Below are 23,154 nucleotides of genomic sequence, written 5' to 3'. Positions count from 1 at the left end.
ATTGTCTCAAACACTTCTTCTGACGACTCAATCCATATATGCACCACTCTCTCTATAAAGAAGTTGCCCCTAAAGTACATTTCAAATTTTCATCTTTAATTCATGCCACCTAGTTTTTAGTTCCCCTTCTCTACAAGACAGACTGTGTGCATCCATTCTATCTACACCTTTCATGATTTATACACCTCTATAAGGTTGCCCCTCAACATTCCAACAAAGAATATTCTAGCCTAGCCATCCTCTCAGGCCTTTGACTTCTGGCAATGTCCCTGTAAATCTTTTCTGCAATTTTCCAGTTTAATGATGTCTTTCCCATCTGTACACAATAGTCCAAGTGGAATCTTGTCAATGTAGTATACAGCTGCAGTATGACAACCCAGCTCCTATGCTCAGTGTCCTGACTGATGAAGGCCAACATGCTAATTGACTTCTTCACCACCCTATTTACCTGTGATGTTGCTTTCAATGAATTACATATTTATACTCTCAGGCCCCTTCTGTTCCAAAACATTCCCCAGGCTCTGACCATTCAATGTATAGACCTATCCTTTTCTCAGCTAGTTCCACCTATCATCTACTATCCTCTAGTTCAGTCCTCCCTCACACCCCTATATACTCATTATCTTCCCTCTTAGTCCTGATACCTGGTCTCCACGACAAACAACAACCATCCCTTTTCCTCCACAGATGCTGTTCAAACTGTTGAGTTCTTCTAGCAGATTATGTTTTGCTCCAGATTCCAGCATCTGCAGCTTCTTGAGTCTCTATGTTTTGAGTGTATATCCCAACAACCTGATCACAAAATTCGATTGTCTACTTTCCTGGACAATCAGTATTCACTACAAAATGTCATCCACTGTGGGCAATTTCTTTATTATTATAACAACCGCAGAGAGAGAGAGGAATATTTATTTGGGGTCGATTAGGTAAAGACACCTCAATACTTGATTGATTTAATATGCATAATGTTAAAAAGAATAAGTGGTATATTGCACATGGCACTGGACACATTGGCTATGGGAGAAATGATCTTTCCAGTTGTTTTCATGAATCGCCTAATATTAATGTTTAGCCACAGGTTTAGACTTGTCTACATCTTGAGAGCAATTAACATTCGGTTTTAAGTTAGGCAGACTATAGTTTATGATCCTGGAAGGGACCTCAATAGAAATGGCCATTGGTAGCAGATGAAAACTCCCCATATTGGATGAGTAATTAAACAAGGAAAATCATTTGCAAATTTGCAAGATGTATTTTTGTCATAACTGTATCAAAACCCCACTTATGCACAATCAAATGTGAAATGGAATCAGCTCTAATGAACACCAGCACTCTGTTTATAAATGGAACAAGTTAACATGCATAATGATGACACTATGCTTCTACAACAGAGTAAGCTTTTCAAGCTTTATCGTCAACTTTGACATGTAATTATTTTGAAAACAGCATAAAAGCTCTTAAATCCTTTGGAATCTTAAATATAGAACACATTCTCTGGAGTCTGGATAACACCATCTTCAGCTCTGATCATGTTAGTGTATTTTTAGCAAATGTGATGTTTGATTTTACCACACAAACTGCATTATGGATTACAGTATCTATTGTCTATCAACCACGCTTTCTGATGTTGTAGACTTCCACGAACATCCAACTTAAACAATGATACGCAGCAGGGAAGCAGGCTCAGAAAGCATCACAGCAGAGTACACAATGCCAGATCCTCAACAACTGATGTCTCCTGCAGCGAGAATCAATTGCACTATCTATAATCTATTCATAGTCATTGCAGTGGATATCTTCCTTTAACTGAGAAAAGATGAATGCCAAATGGGCTCTACCTACTTTAACATGAATGCCCTACGCAATATTGGCCATTAACAATCAGTGCTGATTTACTTCAACCACTTTAAGTTCTGTATTATGTAGAGCTCTCTTCTACGGCATTGGAACAGTGTTTCATGTAGAAAGTCCCTGAGATTGTCTCAGTATAAAGGAATAGGAAGAGATGCTGGACTGACAAAGTATAGTTGGCCCTCCTCATCTGCGGGGGATAGTTCTGGGACCCCCCGCGGATACCAAAAAATGCGGATGCTCAAGTCCCTTATATAAAATGGCGTAGTATTTGCATATAATCTACGCACATCCTCCCGTATACTTTAAATCATCTCTAGATTATTTATAATACCTAATACAATGTAAATGCTATGTAAATAGTTGTTATACTGTATTGTTTAGGGAATAAGGACACTTTGGAGGAGGCTCAATAATACTAAAGTCAGGATCTATGGAGGTTGAGGGCTGAGGACCACTTCGGCAAGCAACAAGCCACTTTTCAAAAGATCTAAAATTTCTACTTTCTCGGTGAGAGATAGCACTTAACCTTTGAGGAATTGCTTTGACCACTTAATTGCTTTTTAGGAGCCATTTTTTCACAGAAACAAGGTAGCGACCGAACAAGACACGAGGCGAACAATGCTCAAACAATGAGTGCTGGAGAGAGAACTTCCGGGTTTTCCCAATCCACAGTTGGTGGAATCCGTGCATGCGGAACCTGCAGATAAGGAGGGCCGACTGTAAACACTTACATTCAATAAAATAAGACCATAAGATATAGGAACAGAATTAGGCCATTCAGCCCATTGAATCTGCCCTAGCATTTGATCGTGGCTGGTTTACTTTCCCTCTCAACCTCATTCTCCTATCTTCTCCCTATAACCATGCTCTTGTTGTTCGACACTCAGTAGCCACTTTATGAGGTACACCTGTACACCCAATTGTTAATGCAAATCTCTAATCAGCCAGTCATGTGGCAGCAACTTAATGCATTAAAGCATGCAGACATGGTCAAGAGCTTCAGTTGTTGTTCAAACAAAGCATCAGAATGGGGAAGAAATGTGATCTAAGTGACTTTGACTGTGGTACGACTTGACTGCCGATCTCCTGGGATTTTCATATACATCAGTCTCTAGCGTTTATTCAGAATGGCATGAAAAGCAAAAAAAAAACATCCAGTGAGCGGCAGTTCTGTGGGGAAAATATCTTGTTAGTGAGGGAGGTCAAAGGAGAATGACCAGATTGTTTCAAGCTGTCAGGAAGGCGACAGTAACTCAAATGACCACGTGTTACAACATTGGTGTGTGCACAAGAGCATCTCTGAACACACAAAGCATCAAACCTCCAAGTGGATGGGCTAGCAGCAGAAGACCATGAACATACACTCAGTGGCCACTTTATTAGGTACAGGAGCTTCCTAATAAAGTGACCATCGGATGTATATTCCTGTATATTGGAGTGGAGTTCTGAGATGGTTGCAATTAATATAGTGGAGATATCCTTAGCTCTTCAGAATACAAGATATTTTGATGAAAATTATTAAAACAATTTATATACAGTTTCTTCCATATCAACATGCAAATGTTAATTTAATATTTTGACTGACTTGTAGGGCCGAAAAAGTGCCGAGAAATTCCAGCATATATTGCACGTGTTACTTTTAAACGCACTGGAGGAGAGAACTGATCTATTGGTATAATTGGTAAGTAAGAAAAGGTGTAAAATCGAGTCACAGTTTGTCTGCAGGAGGCAATAATCTGGAGAAGGGGAGATGTAGAATGGTTGTGGATCAATGGGAATTGGTCGTTAAGCTTTTTATGCACAATGCTTAGCTGACCACATTCGTTTTAATGAGGATCAAGTAGGTACAGAGACCTCATTGACATTGCTGCATTGTGATGTTAATTCAATCTTTATTAAACAAGGATAATTCAATTTGAATAAACTACTGACTTTTAGTAATTCTTAACCTGAGCTCCCATCAATAATGGCAAAATTGTAAATATTGAACTTCCAAATCAAACATGTATAGATGGTTTCCATCTACCATACCAGAAAAGTCCATCGCAAAACTTCTGGGCTTCATTCTAAAACTAGATTTGCACTGGCAATTCGTGGTATTTTAGTAAAATGTACAGAGACTATTGAAAACATTCTCATATTAGCCAAGAGAATATGAAAATAAAACTACCAACTTCTGCAGATAAATTTGCAAGTCTTATTTATTCCCTAAAACCAAATGTCAATTGGTTCCTAGTCCTCCTATAAAACTTATTATTCATGTCCATGAATATTTTATGATCAATGACTAATTAAGCAACAATCTGTGTTTTCAAGCATATTCTAACTAAATGTATGAGGCAAATATCTTCTGCAAAAAAATGCATCATGAATTTCCCCTAGTCAACTGGGATGTTGAAACAAATCTCACGTGCACAACCTCATCTATGTAAATTTATGATAGACAGAAACCTCCTGTAATTAAGCAATGAATGGACTTTCATTCTTAAGCAGTAAAAGGTACTTCAATTAATTATAATTTGTATAAACGTACAATGCATCAGAAGGCATATGATCGCAAGTCCCTACAAAGGATAGTGAGGGCCACTGAGAGGATCACAGGGGTCTCTCTTCCGCCCAATAGAGGCATTTATCAGGAGCACGGCGTACGCCAGACCCTTAGCATTGTCAATGATTCCTCCCATCCATCCACCAATCTCTTTGACCCTCTACCATCAGGTAGGAGGAAATGTAGCATTAGGACAAGATCTGTTAGGACGGGAAAAAGCTTCTTTCCCCAGGCTGTAAGACTACTAAACTTTCTGCCACCATTCAGGTCTCAAGTTGTATGAAGCGCCAGTAGCATCATGCAGTTTACCTTTTAACTTATATCGATAATGCGCTTTATTCTTTCTTAATTTATTTGTGGCAACATTTTTTATACGTTTATGAATTATATATACTGTGTTGTGCACCTTTGGTCTGAAGGTTTGGCGGTATACATGTTTTGGTTTTGTTTGGCGGTATACATGTGTACGTTTATTTAATTGTTTATTGCAAAAGATTTCAAAGTCAGTGAACACCAGATGCATTGGATCAGCAGGAGTGGCATCACACAGTGCTACAGAATTTGTCTTGGAGGGGAGGCTGACTACATCAAAAGCCAGGAAGAAATTATGCTGGCTGAAAAGGAATAATGGACCAGGATCACTGAAACGGAAGATGAAAATTGTCGTTGTGACTTGCTTGCTTCTGATCTGATGAGCAAGGTGGAAGCCAGACAGCAGCGACTCAGACTGGGAATTTTAAGTGATGTAGCTTCAGGGTATCAGAACAAAGGACAACATAAAAATGATGCACTTTGAGATAAATACACAGATAAAAGAGGGGAATTTACTGAAACAAAATACCCCATAAAGCATACAAGACTGGCCACTGAAGGTAATTGAACAGCTAGGGGATGGTAGGAAGAAGTAAGATTTGATTTCATGGACAATATCCAATTGGTGAACATACAGGCAAAAATATCCCTAGTTCCAACTAGTTGCTTTTACTGCTATCATCTCTATTCCACTTTAACAATTCTTGAAATGCACCCAAAATGGTTGTCTTTCTTTGTCAAACTCTTCTCTATGAGTGTAGATATATTATCCAGGAACAAAAGTAATTTTCACAAAATGCTGGAACAACTCAGGACAGGCAGCATCCCTGGAAATGAACAAACAGTCGACGTTTAGGCCAAGACTCTTCTTCAGGATTGGAACGGAAGGGGGAAGACACCAGGATAAAAAGGTGGGGAAGGGGAAGTAGGACAACTAGAAGATGATAAGTGAAGCAAGGTGGTTTTGATCTTGGTGGTTATTTAACCAGCAATAAACCAAAGATATCCAAGAAAATTGCTTCTCAGTTTGTTTGTCAATGAAGAAGTGGTGCAGCAAATTAGACTCCATCTGTTTCAGTGGGGACACTAGGACTTCAGAAATGAGGTAAAGGAATTGTTGCTTCAAGTAAAGTTGATGTTCTCAACTGCTAACATTCAGTCTATGCCACCAGAACCTGTGGTGCTTTGGGAGAGGCCCTCTGCATTTGGATTGGTAGAGGGTCAATGGACGTGGATTGGTGGTATTGGTGCCAGGCCAGCAAGACCTGATATGAAGTTTTCCAAAGTTCCATCAGTATGCTGACAGATAGGCCCACTCCCTGATATTCAGCAACATTTGAAATCTGTTTTAAAAGAAATCATTAAAATAATTGAAAAAAATATTAAATATTAAAAATTTAAAATGTTTAAACAAATTCAACTATAAAATTGTGTGAGTACATGTGTCTTCCAAATTGTGGAATTCCTATGCACCTGATGTCCTTGTCCTTTCTGCAAGGAGAGACTGTGGGTTTGGAAGATGTTGGCAGAGTAGCCTGGGCGGAAAATTTGCAGCAGGTAGAACACACCCTGGCCATCATGTGCAGACGGTAGAGGGAATGAATGTTTCGGGTACTGGACGGGCTGCTAGTCAAATGGGGGGTTTGTTCTCTGTATGGTGACTTTCTTTCTACGAATTATTGGAGCTGCATTAATCCAGGCAAGTGGAGAGCATTACACACAAAATACTGGAGGAACTTACCAGTTCAGGCAATATCTATGCAAATAAACAGTTGACTCAACAGGCTGAGACTCTTCATCGGGACGGAAAAGGAATGGAGAAGATGCCAGGATGTGAATGTGGTGGGGGGGGGGGGGGACTGGAAGGAGAACATGCTAGAAGGTGACAGGTGAAGCTAGTTGGGTGGGGGAGAAGAGATGAAGTAAAAAACTGGGAGATAATACATGGAAAAGGCAAAGAGCTAGAGAAGAAGAAGGAATCTGATAGGAGAGCAGAGTGGATCGTGAGGGAAAGGGAAGGAGAAGGGGCACCAGTGGGAGGTGAAAGGCAAAGGAGCACAAGAGGTAAAAGAACAGAGTGGGGAATTGAAGAAGAGGGAAGGGCGGGGGAAAAAATAACTGAAATTGGAAAAGTCATGTCCATGCCCCGATTGGTACCATAAAGATGGTAGAAAGGCTTAAGGGTGTCAGTAAATAACTCATTCGTTTTAGGACACTCAGATTCTTATCTTATCTTATCTCATATCAACAGTATTTAAGTTTCTAGTCCCATTGAATTTAGAGTAGTTTAGTCAAGGTGAATTGTGCAGTGCAAATTTAACCTGCAACATGCAAGATTATATCAGGGGAAAAAGATTGAACACTTAAGCCATACAATATTGTGGAAGGGATGGAATTGTTCAAAGAATTTCTGTCATTATAATGTTTTCCAATTTATTTTATATAGAAACAGAAAATTTACAGCACAATGCAGGCCCTTCAGCCCATAATGATGTGCCAAACATTTACTTACTTAGAAATTACCTAGGGTTACCCATAGCCCTCTATTTTTCTAAGCTCCATGTACCTATCCAAAAGTCTCTTAAAAGACCCTATTGTATCCGCCTCCACCACCATCACCAGCAGCCCATTCCACGCACTCACAACTCTCTGATATCTCCTCTGTATCTACTTACCTCTGATATTTCCTCTGTACCTACTTCCAAGCACCTTGAAACTCTGCCCTCTTGTGTTAGCCATTTCAGGCTGGGAAAAAGCCTCTGACTATCCATACGATCAATGCCTCTCATCATCTTATACACCTCTATCAGGTCACCTCTCATCCTCTGTTGCTCCAAGAAGAAAAGGCTGAGTTCACTCAACTATTCTCAAAAGGCATGCTCCCCAATCCAGGCAACATCCTTGTAAATCTCCTCTGCATCTTTTCTATAGTTTCCACATCCTTCATGTAGTGAGGTGACCAGAACTGAGCACAGAACTCCAAGTGGGGCCTGACCAGGGTCCTATATAGCTGTAACATTACATCTTGGCTCTTAAACTCAGTCCCATGGTTGATGAAGGCCAATGAACCATATGCCTTCTTAACCACAGAGTCAACCTGTGCAGTAGCTTTGAATGTCCCATGGACTCAGACCCCAAGATCTCTCTGATCCTCCACACTACCAAGAACCTTACCATTAATATTATACTCTGCCATCATATTTGATCTATCAAAATGAACCACTTCACACTTAACTGGGTTGAACTCCATCTGCCACTTCTCAGCCCAGTTTTGCATCCTATCAATGTCCCGCTCTAACCTCTGACAGCCCTCCACACTATCCACAACACCTCCAACCTTTGTGTCATCAGCAAATTTACTAACCCTTCCCTCCACTTCCTCATCCAAGTTATTTATAAAAATCACAAAGAGAAGGGGTCCCAGTACGGATCCCTGAAGCACACCACTGGTCACCGACATCCATACAGAATATGGCCCGTCTACAACCACTCTTTGCCTTCTGTGGGCAAGCCAATTCTGGATCCACAAAGCAAGGTCCTCTTAGATCCCATGCCTCCTTACTTTCTCAATATGCCTTGTATGGGGTACCTTTTCAAATGCCTTGCTGAAATCCATATACACTACATCTACTGCTCTTCCTTCATCAATGTGCTTAGTCACATCCTCAAAAAATTCAATCAGGCTCATAAGGCACAACCTGCCTTTGACAAAGCCATGCTGACTATTCCTAATCATATTATGCCTCTCCAAATTTTCATAAATCCTGCCTCTCAGGATCTTTTCCATCATCTTACTTACCACTGAAGTAAGACTCACTGGTCTATAATTTCCTGGGCTATCTCTACTCCCTTTCTTGAATATTGGAACAACATCTGCAACCCTCCAATCCTCCAGAACCTCTCCTGTCTCCATTGATGATGCAAAGATCATCGCCAGAGGCTCAGCAATCTCCTCCCTCGCTTCTCACAGTAGCCTGGGGTATATCCCGTACAGTCCTGGTGACTTATCCAACTTGACACTTTTCAAAAGCTCCAGCACATCCTCTTTCTTAATGCCTATATGCTCAAGCTTTTCAATATGCTGTAAGTCATCCCTACAATCACCAAGATCCTTTTCAGTAGTGAATACTGAAGCAAAGTGTTCATTGAGTATTTCTGCTATCTCCTCTGGTTCCATACACACTTTTCCACTATCATGCTTGATTGGTCCTATTCTCTCACGTCTTATCCTCTTGATCTTCACATGCTTGTAGAATGCCTTGGGGTTTTCCTTAATTCTGCCCATCAAGGCTTTCTGGCTCTCCTAATTTCATTCTTAAACTCCTTCCTGCTAGCCTTATAATCTTCTAGATCTCTATCATTACCTAGTTTTTTGAACCTTTTGTAAGCTTTTCTTTTCTTCTTGACTAAATTTATTATAACCTTTGTACACCATGGTTCCTGTACCCTACCATCCTTTCCCTCCCTCATTTCTGTTAGGTAAGATTTGCTAACTATAAAAGACTGGAAGTCTGGTTTCTACTTTTTGGCTTTCTAATGATTTTTTTCATCACACATTTCATTTCACAAGTTCAATCCATTATTAATAATTGGTGGTAAGCAGCAAGGATATGGCGATGTGACTTAAAATAGGACAGGAAGGGAAAATGCAAATCTTTACATAATTAATGATTCTCCTCTGCTAAATTTTCAAAGGGTGTAGGGAAAGTAATGGAAAAGGTGATGCTGACTCATTTTAATAAGAGAGTTCCTTAAGTGTGGCTCCTCCTTGCAATCAATTACTGTGTAAAATAATTATCTACTCTTCACTGATGCAAAAGTTGTATGTTATCAGTGGAGCTCTTCACCAAGCCTTAATCTTTTAACTATTAAATAGTATTTAAATTTACATTAAACTTATTGCAATTTATGCAATATAAAAATATATATCTGATTATTTCTCTTTAAAACATGCAAAAGCAGCAATAAAAACTTCCTGGCTCAAAAGCAGTTATTGCCCTCAAGCCGTCAGGCTGATCAGCACTTCCATCCATTAACCCACCCCCACCATCCCCCACCACCACTACATACACATCACTTAATGCCACTTGATGTACATAGCATCAGTCTATATTCAGTGCCTTGAAAAAGTAATCAGCACCCACAACTATTTTCACATTTTACTGTCTCATTTCCTAAATGTAAAAAATATTGAAGCAGGCTTTTTGAGCTAATATACAAAGCACTGTGCATCATGTCAAATCAACAGAAAAATTCTAAACCCTGTCAAAAATTAACTAAAAAACCAAAATAGTGAGGCTGTAAAAGTATTCCTCCCCTTTGTAATTACTTCAGAAAAATAAATACCTCCTCTCTCTGTAAAGTCCAACAGTAGGGTAGATTTTCAACAGACCAAACCAAAACGAAGACAAAAGAGCATTCAAGACAATTTGAGGAAATGGTAATAGAGGAGCTCAAACCCGGAGAAGGATGCAGGACCATCTCACAGGCACTGAACATACCTCAGAGCTCAGTGCAGTCCATTGTGGAAAAAGTGGGAAAAATAAGAAACCACAGTCACGCTGCCTAGGTCAGGCCACCCCTCTAAACCCAGTTGCCAGAGAAGAATGGCACTTGTAAGAGAGGCTACTATGATGCCAACAGTCACTCTGAGTGAACTGCTAAAGCCAGTGGCTGCAACTGGAGATTAAGTTCATGGCTCCACAATCTCAAGGCCTTGCACAAAAAGGCTATTTATGGAAGAGTCGCAAGGAAGAAGCCCTGGTTTTTTAAAAAAAGCATATCTTGCCTGTAAGAACTTTGAAAAGCATCACTTAGAACATACTGTAAGATGTGGAAGAAGGTCTTGTGTCGGATGAAACTGAAGTGGAACTTTTTTTTTGCCTCAACACTGAGTGGTACATGTGGCGTAAATCTAATACAGCACATTAGCCAGGCAACACCATCCCTACTGTAAAGTATGGTGCAGGCAGCATCATGCTATAGGGATGCCTTTCAGCCGAAGGGACTGGAAATCTGGTCACAATTGATGTGAAAATGAATGCTGCCAAATAAACTTAGATCCTGGATAAAAACTGGGGATAAATCCTGTCTTTCAGTAGGACAACGACCCAGAGCAAACTGCCACAGCAACCACAGAGTGGCCTCAAATGAAGAAAATTGATGTCATTTAATGGCCCAGTCAGAGTTTGACCTTAACCCGATCAAACATCTCTGGCAAGACATCAAGACAACTGTCCACCACCTATTCCCCATCTGATCTTGCGTAGCTTGTGCAATTTTGCAAGGAGGAATGGGGAAATCTTGCTCCAGTCCATTGTGCAAAGCTAATATCCAAAAAAGGCTGTAATAGTTGAAAGAGGCGGTTCAACTAAGTACAGTACCGGGCATGGGGGTTGAATACTTTTGGACTGATGACATTTCTGTATTTGAATTTTTTAGTCTTCATGCTTTACAATTTTCCCCGTTTTGGGGCTCTACTGTGAAAAAAAGGAGCATGTGATTCACAAGTAACATTTCTTAGTTAAACTGATCAAAATCCCTGTTTGTAATACTCACATATGTGAAGAAAATGTTGGGGTCTAAATACTTCTTCAAGGCACTGGATATAACAGTTACTTATGCATTGTGTTTTATAGGATTGCTTTTATATTTACACTTATTGGCTTTTTTACTGAGTTCTTTATGTTTATTGTGTTTTTTTTATGGTGCATCGCATCCTGAGTAACAACAATTTTGCTCTGGCGTATTGAAGAATAATAGTAAACAAACTTCAGTCTTGGGGAAGTCATGTAGCACTGGTCTTCGCTGTTAAACAAATCACAGGAAACTGTAAAAGTTTAAATTTGCAGTATCTCAAGATCCTGTTAAAAACTCAGTCTCAAATCACCTCCTTCCCACTCTCAGCTGTGCCGAAAAATATTTTCATCAAAAAAGATTGAGAAACGTACACACATACATACATATCCCAATAGATACTGACTGCTGTGAAATTTCTAGAGAAAGTATTTCCAACCGAAGATATTTGCTAACATTATAGAACTAATAGCATTGCATTCAGGGGGCAAAATTCAAATCATTTCATTAAACATTCCAATTATTAGATTATTAACCGGATTATGGTTGGGCGAAGGCATTTCTTCAAAACATTATTCCACACGAGAATTACTTATCACTGTAACCTCTTGGGAGTAATCATTCTGTTTGTGTATACAAATAGTACTTTGTAATCAAATGGTACCTCGACTCTGAGCCAAATATATTTCAACATGTACTAAGTCAAGAATTAAATTCCAGCTGTGTAGAAAACATTTTATCAAGTATCTTCTCGTGACAATAATTTATATTATTACATTTTTATTTAGGTCAATTTATAAATGCTTTGCTGTTTCGAGTGAACTCTCTGCCCTCTTAGACAACTGCTGTTGGATAAAATAAACAGAGCGCTCTCCTGTATCGATCCCAATCTTTCCCGGATTGGATACAGTTGTTTGTTTCATATTCTTTAATCCTGTACTCTCTGGCTCATCCCATAGCAGAAATGTAATACACCCCAATTATATTCCAGCCTCCTCCATTAGCTGGCAAATTAAACCTTTCCCTCACCTCTATTAATAGCATTGTTACAATTACCCAGCCATATTTCACATGTGACTACTACATGGAAATGCTACATTGCTAGCAGGAAATGAAGCATTATTGCTATATTTTTCTGAGGTAATAAAAATAGGCTCTATCTCCGAGATAAAATTAGATGCTTGATAGTTGAAACAGCTTCAGAAATGTCTGCCTTGTCTTTGCTCCTCAGGTTCGTTTGTGCCACTTCAGTTAATATAATACTTTGTATGAGTTCATGATACAAACAACCTTAAAGCTCTGATAATCTGCCGCCTTTGGGACTTGTGTAGAGCCAGACGTGGAGATTTTCTAGTCTATTGAATAATACTACTATTAGTACCCAGCACACGCTTTCATTTCACTTTTTTTGACAGGCTACATGGTAATATGATAAAATTTCCAGTGTATCACTGAGTCTGAAAGGCTGAAGAGAATACCAGAGCAGTCCCAGCTGCTGTTCCAGAGGAAACATGCCCCACTCCAACTCTATGTTTGAGGCCTGAACCAGTCAGGGTTCAGGCCTCTTCACAGAACCTGGCTCTGGCCACACTCTGGATCCCTTAACGCTGGATGCACACTCCACATACACACCGGACACCCAGTTCATTTTACCTACCAATGAATAAGCCAAACACTAGACTTTCAGGATTTCCAAACCATTGGATGATGGACGATTTGTATTTTATGTGAAGTTGCATACAGAATATCAGTTTTGTAGATTCCTCCAACCTCTGTTCTAAAGCAGGGGTTTGTTATGCCATGAGACCCTACCATTAACCGAGGTGACCGCGGACCCCATGTTGGGAATTCCCGTCCTAATTAACCTCGATTAACCCAGTCAGTACAGCATCAGACTTTTAATCTGAGGGTGCAGGTTTCATAATCCATTTCAGGTGCCGGTTTGCTGGGAGGACACCACGACCAGCATGGAATCATTGGGCTGAAGGGCCTGTACCTGTGCTATATTGTTCAATGATTCTATGACTCTACTGGAGTAAGTGATCTAATAATGCAGATTACAAATGAAAAAAGACTGTGAGAAGATTAAACATTTTAATAATAAAAAATAAAAGGCTGTCTTTCTCCCAATTAGCAGCTGTCTAACCCAATCTGTGAAATGAAGGGGAATGAAATGTGTTAGCTCAGAGAAAGTAAATTTTGTTTTCTTGTTGAAACAGATTCCTTCACCACGCAGGGCTCAAATGTCCCGTTTTAGTACATAGAACATTACAGCACAGTACACGCCTTTTGGCCCACAATGTTGAGCCAACATTCTAATCTACTCCAAGATCAATCTATTCCTTCCCTCCTACACAGCCTTCTTTTGTTCCATCTTCAATTCTTTTATATTTAATTTCAAATTCCAGCTGCTATTCCACTTTCAAAAGCAACTCTTAGCTTTTTAATGACTACGTTGCTGTTTTGATGCTTTAAACATGAAGCTTTTATATCTTTGCTGAATCATAGTGGTTTCCAGAGCAATCTTTTTATTATTTAGAGATACAGCACGGTAACAGACCCTTCCAGCCAATGAACCTGTGCTACCCAATTACACCCATGTGACTAATTAATGTGGGAGGAAACCAGAGCAATTGGAGGAAAACAGAACAGTTGTGGGAGAATGTATAAACTCTTCATAGACTGCGGCGGGAATTGAACCCAGGTCACTGGCACTGCAAAGCATTATGCATATTGCTACGCTACCAATGCTCTGGCCTCCTCAGCAAGTTTACAGGTTAAAGCTACCTTATGCTTGCATTGCAACACACACAAACTGCTGGAGAAACTCAGCAGGCCTGGCAGCATCTATGGAAAAGAGCACAGTTGGCGTTTTGGACTGAGATGCTTCAGCAAGACTGGAGAAAGAAAAAGATGAGAAGTAGAGTTAAAAGGCGAGGGGCCCCTTTGCTTGCCTTGCAGCTTTTATGTTTTCCCTCTCTCATGTTGCTTCCTGCCAGGTCAACAAGAATATTGAGACAGAATACAAACCCTGCGTCCTGGTGTCAGAACAATAACCTAGCCTTTAAGGTCAGCTAAATGAAAGAGCTGGTTGTTGACCTGGGGCACGTAAACACATCCGTGTCCTACCAACAGAGCTTCTGCATTAATGGTCTCCAGCTTCTAGTTCCTGGGCATCCAGCCAACAAGCAACCTCTCCTGGTCCCTCCATACCGGTGCAAAGATCAAGAAGGCACATCAGCGCACGTACATTCTTAGGGGTCAGAGAAGATGTGGCTTGTCCATAAGGACTTCAGCAAATGTGCTATAGAAAGAATCCTGATGGATTGCATTTCAGTCATGTATGGAAGTTGCTTCGCCCTGGACCATCAGAGCACACAGTATTGTCTAGGCTCACCATATCCTTCCATCCAGTCCATCCTCATGGTGGACTGACAGCTGTTATGTATGCGACAGCAGAGTGTTGCAGTGGAAAGCTTTTAGAGTCATCTTATTAATGTACGTGCTGTGTAACTTAACCACATGAGAGCTACGAGTTGGACCAGCATCTACCTTGACTAGCCTGACTCAGTAAAAGCATTCCATTGTACAAATTCACTGTTGTTCTTGCTCCAATCGTACATAGCAACAGTATTGTCAAGGATGGCTGCCAACCCTGGCAATTCACTTTTCTCTCTACTACCTTCTTGGAGAATGTCCAGGAGCTTGAAACTCTGGAAAACCAGACTCAAGTCTTCCTCACTGCTGCCAGACACCAATCACTTCTTTCACATTCCCTTGCTGGTGGTGCCACATTCTCAAACCCTTGTTTATTACATCATTATTGTCACTTCAGGATTCCTTTTTTATTTTTGCACCATCGTATCATTCACCACTCTGTTGTTTCTGTGTTGGTGTTGTTTTTAGTATTACCAGGTACTCTATATGCTCTGTGGGCTTCACACACAGGCAAGGAAATTCATTGCATCCCTGGTGGGTACAAATATAAACAAATCTGAATCTAGCACATGCAACCCAATCCACTCTGTAAAGTTCTCCTCACAAACAGGTAGCGTAGTGGTTAGCACAACGCTTTACAGTACAGGCGACCCGGGTTCAATTGCCACCTCAGTCTGTAAGGAGTTTGTACGTTCTCCCTGTGACCTCATGGGTTTCCTCCTGCAGTCCAAAGACCGACCCGTTGGGAGGCTAGCTGGTCTTTGTATATTGTCCTGTGATTACTCTAAGATTAAATCAGGGGGTTGCTGGGCAGCGTGGCTTGAAGTGCCGCACTGTATCTTAATAAATAAACAAACAGACAAATATATAAAAAAATAAACAGATGAAACACCGAGGGATATGCCTAAAATGAGAAAGCTGACCAATGGAGAAGTTAAATAACCTTCATGGAATGTTAACCTTCAGACAATGTCCCCAATTTCTTTGCCTTTGCAATTGAACATTCCCTGTTTTATCTAGAAAACATAGCAGATGAATAGCACAGTGACATGGAGTTGGTACAGAATGTCACACTGATCAGAACTTCTCCTGGGACTAGAATTGGTTTGTTTGTTGCTGTTGACATGTCTCTGGAGCTCCTCTATTGCTGTTTGCACATTTCATATCAAGGGGAAGACAAGTAACCTCCGGGTAATATGACTCAATATACTCTGTTACCCTGACATGAAGTAAGCCCATTTTATTAGGGAAAATATCGACTGTTATGTGAAAAGTTATTCCAATGATAACAACAGAATGACAGCTATTCATTGCTTGGAAATCCATACGGAAAGAACAAAGTCAATGAGTTATTTTTTCGATTCAGTGAAGTTTGTCAACCATGAACAACCCTTTCTAAATCCTCGCTGGCTTTCTTTGAACGGCTGCATTTCTGCTTCCCCTGGGTGAAAATTGAATAGATATTTATCTTCTTGGTTAGGCTTGAGGTGAAATCTCTAAATCCTTGCCTGGTTTATACTTCAAAGTTTTTTTTAACCATCTAGAAAGCACCTGGAAAACAACCCAGCAAATACAACCTTAGCATTTATTTCAAGAGGACTAGAATATAGAAGCAAGAATGTGATGCTGAGGCTTTATAAAACATTGCTCAGACCACACTTGGAGTATTGTAAGAAGTGTTGAGCCATTACCTAAGAGAGCGGTGCTGGCTTTGGAGAGGGTCCAGAGCAGGTTCACAAGAATAATCCCAGGAATGAAAGGTTGAAATATGAGGAGCATTTGATGGTTCTAGACCTGTACTAGCAGGATTTTAGAAAAACGAGGAGGGAAAACCGATCAAATATTGAAAGTGGTAGGGTCCGGTCTGGAGCCCGCCTTTCGGGTCTTGCTCCGGTCCGCAGACTCCGGACTCCGGGCCTTGCAGCCAGCCCTCCTGTCACACGGAGCCATTGGATCATCTTGGCTTAAGGAGGTACACCTATCGCCTACTAGGGGGCAGGTGTTTATAAGGGGCTCGGGGACTGAGCCTAGTTGTGGGGTTGTCCTGCTCTGAAGCTGGTTTAACATGCTCTGTACCTGGACGGCTGGCTCTGAATCCTGTTCTGCCCTGGTTGCTGCCCTGCTTGGAATCCTGTTCTGCCCTGGTTGCTGGCCTATTCTGTATATGCTCTATCCAGTTGGTTTTGTTCCCCTGCTTCTCTCCTGTGTGCTGGTCCTGCTGTTGGGCCTTATTCTCCTTGCTTGTGCTGCCACGCTGTTGGTTGCCTTTCCCAAATTACCTGTGTATCATGGTAGTCCTGCTGTTCATCCTGGACCCAGCTTCCTGCTGATCCCTTGCCTCTGTCGGGCAGGTCTGGCTGGACTGCTGCTGCCTGGTGGGGGGTTCTGCCCTTTCCACCCATCTGCCTTCTCCTATCTGTTGCCACTGTCGGGGAGGTCTGGCTGGACTGCCGCTGCCCGGCGGGGGTTAGATAGAGATAGATAGATAGATAGATACTTTATTCATCCCTATGGGGAAATTCAACTTTTTTTCCAATGTCCTATCCGTTACCTCTGTTGGGCAGGTCCAGCTGGATTGCTACTGGCCGGTGGGGGTTTCTGCCCTTTCCACCTATTTCACCCTAAAGGTTGTGCCCCGCACCTGCCCAGGTGTCCGTGACTGGCCCAGGCCTCTGTGTTTCCACCTGGGAGGTGGCCCTGCCCGGGATCCATGGGCTCCTACCCTGTCCTCCCCTTGTTTCCCATGGGTTGTGCCCTGCACCTGCCCAGGCCTCTGTTTCCACCTGGGAGGCGGCCCTGCCCGGGATCCATGTGGCCTGCCATGAGGAATCCTCCTGCCTCGTCTGAACTCTGGGATCCCCCTGCCTGCCTTACCCCTCACATGCCATGGCATCCCCATCCTGTCCTACCCCTAGTACTTCAGTGTCTGTGTCCTGCATTTGGGTCCAATCCTGCCCCTGTTTGTGACAGAAAGGCCTAGATGGAGTAGATGTGGGGAGGATATTTCCTGTAGTGGGGGAGTCTAAGACCAGAGGGCACAGCCTCAGAATACAACAGAATGAGGAGGAATTTCTTGAATCAAAAGGTGGTGAATCTGAGCAATTCATTGACACAGACAGCTGTGAAGGATAAGTCATGGGTATATTTAAAATGGAGTTTGATAGGCACATAGGTTATGGGGAGAAGGCAGGAGAATGGGGTTAAGAAGGAGAAAAATCAGCTATGATGGAATGATGAAGTGGATTCATTGGGATGAATGTCCTAATTCTGCTCCTGTCTATGACTGCCATGCCCACAGTTATAGCAATAATATTCACACTAAAAAATCACAATTATAGGATGCCTTTACTTGACATGCAGCACTTGCTCTGTGGAATTTGCTTTAAAATAATTGGGCATGCAGGACTTGCCAATGTAAAATTAGGAAGTCCAGCAGTGACATTGTGCTTCATAGAGCTTCAGAATACTCCAGTGTCTCAAAGCTCATGAAAAGCCTTTCAAATTTACTTAAGTCTTGTTTTGTTTTTAAAATGTCCTGAAGCAAGGATGATCTGAAATAAGCAAATGAACCTTCAGTTTTATATTTCATCCAAAGCGCAGCACAATGTCATCCTCACTGACTGTCCTGTTGGCTTTGACTGTGTCCTTGTCTCCCTTTGTAGTGACAGGTAGAAATAACACAATGTAGTGATCTAAGAAAACTGTTTAGATTAATATAACTCGAGTCTCTCCAAGATGAATATATATCTACATACTTAACAGTTGAGTTCCACCCTGTAGCCACCCCACTGCTTTCTTTCTCAGAATCAGAATCTGAATCAGGTTTAATATCACCCACAAATGTTGAGAGATTTGCTAACTTAGCGGCAGCAGTACAATGAAATACATGATAAATATAGAAAAAAATGGTGAATTACTGTGTGTCTATATATGTACACGATAGTTAAATTAAATAAGTAGAGCAAAAACAGAAATTTAAAAAATAGTAGTGAGGTAGAGTTCATGGATTCAATGTCCATTTAGAAATCAGATGTGAGAGGGGAAGAAACTGTTGCTGTATCACTGAGTGTGTGCCTTCAAGCTGCAGTACCTCCTTCCTAATGGTAACAATGAGAGGAGGGCATGTCCTGGGTGGTGGGGGTCCTGAAAGATAGACGCTGTCTTTTTGAGGCACCGTTCCTTGAAGATGTCTTGGATACTACGGTTAGTACCCATGATGGAGTTGACTAAATTTACAACTCTGCAGCTTACATCAATCCTGTGCAGTAACTACCACCCCCTCATACCAGACAATGATACAGCCAGTCGGAATGCTATCCATGGTACATCTGTAGAAATCTTTGAGTGTTTTAGGTGACATATCACATCTCCTCAAACTGCTAATAAAATATACGGTAACCCCTGTCTCACTCAAAAACACAAAAGCACATTTAATAAGATGAATTATATATTTGGTGGTTCGTATAATATTACCATCGTCACCGTAGTGTGGGTTAAAGTCTCCAGTTCTAATGCTTAACTTTGACCTGCAGTGATTGCACATGAGAAATTAAACTTAATGTAGATGCACATTTCCTATCATTAAAATGAAATGATTGGAGGATGGAAAGTGCTCATTCATTAAGGCGGTTTTAGTATCTATCTTGAGTCTACATCTCTTAAAGGAAATAATTCAACAACAGCTTTCAATTGAAACTATGAGTTCACTAGTAAAGCACTTGAATTTTAATTCTTTTTAAAGTGCAGTTTGTTCCCTGTCTATTATGCAAATTCTCTGAAATGGAGTTTTCTGTCAGTTCTGCTGAAATGGAAATGAATGGTGAAAGTCTGCAAAGATGGAATTAGACTGAGCAAAGTCATAATGGCTAACGCCAGTGTGGTGCCCAAAGAAACTGCCAGTGTTCAAGTTCAAGTTCGATCGGTAGGTCAATTGGTCATTGTCAATTGTCCCTTGATTAAATCAGGCAGTTTGGCTCAAAGGGCTGGAAGAGCTGATTCCATAATGTTTCTCGATAAATAAAATAAGTAAATAGATAAACAACATTCAAAATTATTGTCGTCTGAGTGTACATACAGTATAAACCCAACCAAATGAATCAACTTCTTCCAGACCATGGAGCACCCACAACACATGTATCACACGCATCACACAAAACAAAATATTACCACAAGTAAGTTAATAACCTATCATTCAAAATGCATGTAGTGTGCAGCCCAGGTAAACAGTAAATAGCTTGCTGTCCTTGTGGCAAGATTTCGGTGGTGGCAGAGTATTTTTTTGTCTTTCAGCTATTTAAACAACAGTAATTCCTAGACTTGGGCTTTTTGATGTCATATACGGGGGAGAATAAGTAGTCAATATATCGGGCCAAGATTGTTCATCGTGACTGGAAAGGAAGGGGGCAGAATCTTGAATTATTTGCCTCCAAAGATGCTGTCTGATCTGTTGAGTTCCTCCAGTATTTTGCTCAGGATTTCCTGCATCTGCAGAATTTCTTGTGTTTCATAACTAGCTTCCAGGTCATTGATCCTACCTTCCTCCCATGAGACGATCAACCTCCCACAACAAGCTGAGCTTAAATTTCTTTCTCAACCCACCCAGTGCCCGAGACCAAACCATCTGATCAGCTTCCCAGATTTCCTCTGCACACCATGTTATGGAAGGCTCTTGAGCGTACAAGACTTGTTCAGTTGTGCAAAATATCTTTGGCCTCATGCACTAACGAATCTTCTAGCAGCTAGTACGCCGGCAGAATGTTTATTGGCCATCATCAGCTGTGTAACTAACCAGGTTTTTGGAGACATTGAGCAATTTCTATGCAAACAATCACAAAGCAACACATTCACAAGCTCAACTCAAATAGCAATGAATCAGAGCACAGGAAGGAGATAGAGAGCTTAGTGACCTGATGTCATGACAACAACCTTTCCCTCAATGTCAACAAAGCAAAAGAGCACATCATTAACTTCAGAAATGGTGGCTGTGCACATGCTCCTGTCTACATCAATGGTGTAGGGAGGTTGAGAGTGTTGAGTGATTCATGTTCCTAGGTGTGAATATATTCTGGTCCAACTATATTGATGTCATGGCCGAGAAAGCTCACCAATACTTCTATTTTCTCAGGCAGGCTAAAGAAATTCAGCACATCCCCGCTTACTCTTTTAATTGATCCGCCATAGAAAGTATTCTGCCTGGATGCATAAAGGTCTCGTACAGCAACTGCTCTGCTTGTGACTGCAAGAAACTGCGGAGAGTAGCGGACACAACTCAGCACATTAGAGAAACCGGCTACCCCTCTGTGGACTCTGCCTATACTTCTCATTTCCTCAGTAAAGCAGTCAGCACAATCAAAGACCTGACACATCTCGGATGTTCTCTCTTCTCCTCTCGCCCATCAGTCAGAAGATACTACAGCCTGAGAGCACATACCACCAGGCTCAAAGACAGTTTCTATCCCACTGTTATCAGACTCTTGAACAGACCTCTTGTGCGATAAGATGGACTCAGCCTTACAGTCTACCTTGTTATGATCTTGCACTTTAACAATTACCTGTACTGCCCTTTTTTGGTGTCTTTTACACCTTATTCTGCATTACTATTGTTTTGTTTTATTGTAGCTCAATGCACTGTACAATGATTTGATTTGTACAAACAGTATGCACGACAAGATTTTCATTGTATTTTGGTAGACGTGACAAAAAGAAACCAATGCCAATGCCAAATATCATGACATTTTATTTTTTTGTGAGTCATAGAACATAGAACACGACAGCACAGTACAGGCCCTTCAGCCCACGGTGTTGTGCCAACTCTTCTAGCTACTCTGAAGTCATTTAATCCTTCTCTCCTACATAGTCTTCCATTTTTCTATCTCCCATCTGCCTATCTAAGAGTGTATCAAATGTCCCTACTTGTTTCCTACTTAATGAGGAACCAGAATGTGCGATTCAATGTTGCAATCATGCTGGTCAGTATTAATTTTCTTCCAATTTGCACTTACTAGGTGGTTACAATATACCCCTACCAATCATGTTTCAAAGAAAAGAAGCCCTAGTGTAATATAGTCTATGTAAAAATGTGATTGCTGACTGACAAAATCATATTCCATTGCATCTCAGAACTCTTACCTGATCCCACGGAGAAATGATACCACCAAAACACATGAAGAGGTAACCCATAGCAACCAGGCACGCCCAGACTACAAGTGAAAACACGTGCAGTAGCTTTCGGAATACTGCCTCCATGCAGACCAGAACAAAAATTGTGAAGAATATAGCCAAAGCGGTTGGAACGGTTATTAGGAAAGCCACGTGGTCTTCGATATCCTGGGATGAAAGAAATGAAAAGTTGGTTAAAAACACTCTCACTTGTATGTCTGGGATGATTTATGCATTTAGCAATATCAATTACAACCGAAACTCGCAAAGACAAAGCATTTTCTTCAATCAGCTTCAAACATTTCTATCATCCACTGGTTCAAAATGTGTGCTAAAATGACACAATTAAGTTCATAAATTCAACTAATTCTATTTAATCATGGTATATGTGATACAAGTTAATACATTAGAAAAAACTCTCAATTTAAAACTTTTCATGTTTCACAAATGTGGCTTGCCTACTGGGTACTTAGAGCAGTTTCTGTATTTGTTTATGTCACATTTATTGCTATGCTGTGGAACAAGCATTATTGACTTACTTAAAACGCAATTAAAAACCACATTCATAATGCAACAATTGAGAACAACTAATTAAATGGATATAAATTATGCTCTGTCTAATGGGAGTTCTTACTTTTTTGCCAAAGTATCTCTACTCAACATCCTCACTATTAAATGGCTAAAATATTCCCAATTGCACAATGTACGTACAATTTGTTAACTGAGGTTACTTGCATTTTTGACTGGGTCATATAATTTCAATCATTAAAAAAATGATTTGATCATAACCTATTTATTTAGGGTGCTTTAAAATAAATCTCAGGATAGTAGATGGTGACCTTGATAGTAAATTTACTTTGAACTTATACTCCTCTCAGGTGGTCCTAACTTGATAAAGGCAGGTTGGAAGGCAAAAAAAAACTCCTATCTTTTCTTTTTACAAGCCTTTTGTTTTCAGCAGAAATATTTATTAAAAAGATCTTCCCCTTATGGAATAATTGGAATTCTGCAATTTTGCATGCTCTGGTTGTCAAAAGCTCATAATTTTTTTTTCCTTATGCACTTATGTTGATGTTCAATCAATGTATCATTTTTGTCTTTGTCTATGGAACGTCGGTTGATCTTCTATCCATCAAGAAAGACAGTAAGACTACAACAGATTGAGTCTCAGGCAGTGTAGAAGTTACGGAGTCACAGAAAATGCAGCAGAGAAATATCCATTCCATACCAACCTGATTTTCTGGCACCATCTACCCGCACACGGACCA

The 23,154-nt window shown here is 40.7% G+C and overlaps 1 protein-coding gene across 9 annotated transcripts in view; it reads right to left on the bottom strand.

Annotated features, from left to right (window-relative positions):
- LOC140713820 (adenylate cyclase type 2-like) overlaps nucleotides 1-23,154 on the bottom strand; it is a 500,552-nt gene that overhangs the window by 259,718 nt on the left and 217,680 nt on the right. For all 9 annotated transcript variants that reach the window (XM_073024378.1, XM_073024374.1, XM_073024382.1 and 6 more), the window contains one exon: nucleotides 21,857-22,054. In XM_073024378.1, the coding sequence (XP_072880479.1) occupies nucleotides 21,857-22,054 (198 nt within the window). The remainder of the gene's footprint in view (nucleotides 1-21,856; nucleotides 22,055-23,154) is intronic.

Source organism: Hemitrygon akajei, chromosome 20 (assembly GCF_048418815.1).
Source record: "Hemitrygon akajei chromosome 20, sHemAka1.3, whole genome shotgun sequence".
NCBI classification, from domain to species: Eukaryota; Metazoa; Chordata; class Chondrichthyes; order Myliobatiformes; family Dasyatidae; genus Hemitrygon; species Hemitrygon akajei.
Note: the sequence above shows the minus strand (reverse complement) of the source record. Positions and strands in the feature narration are given on the sequence as shown.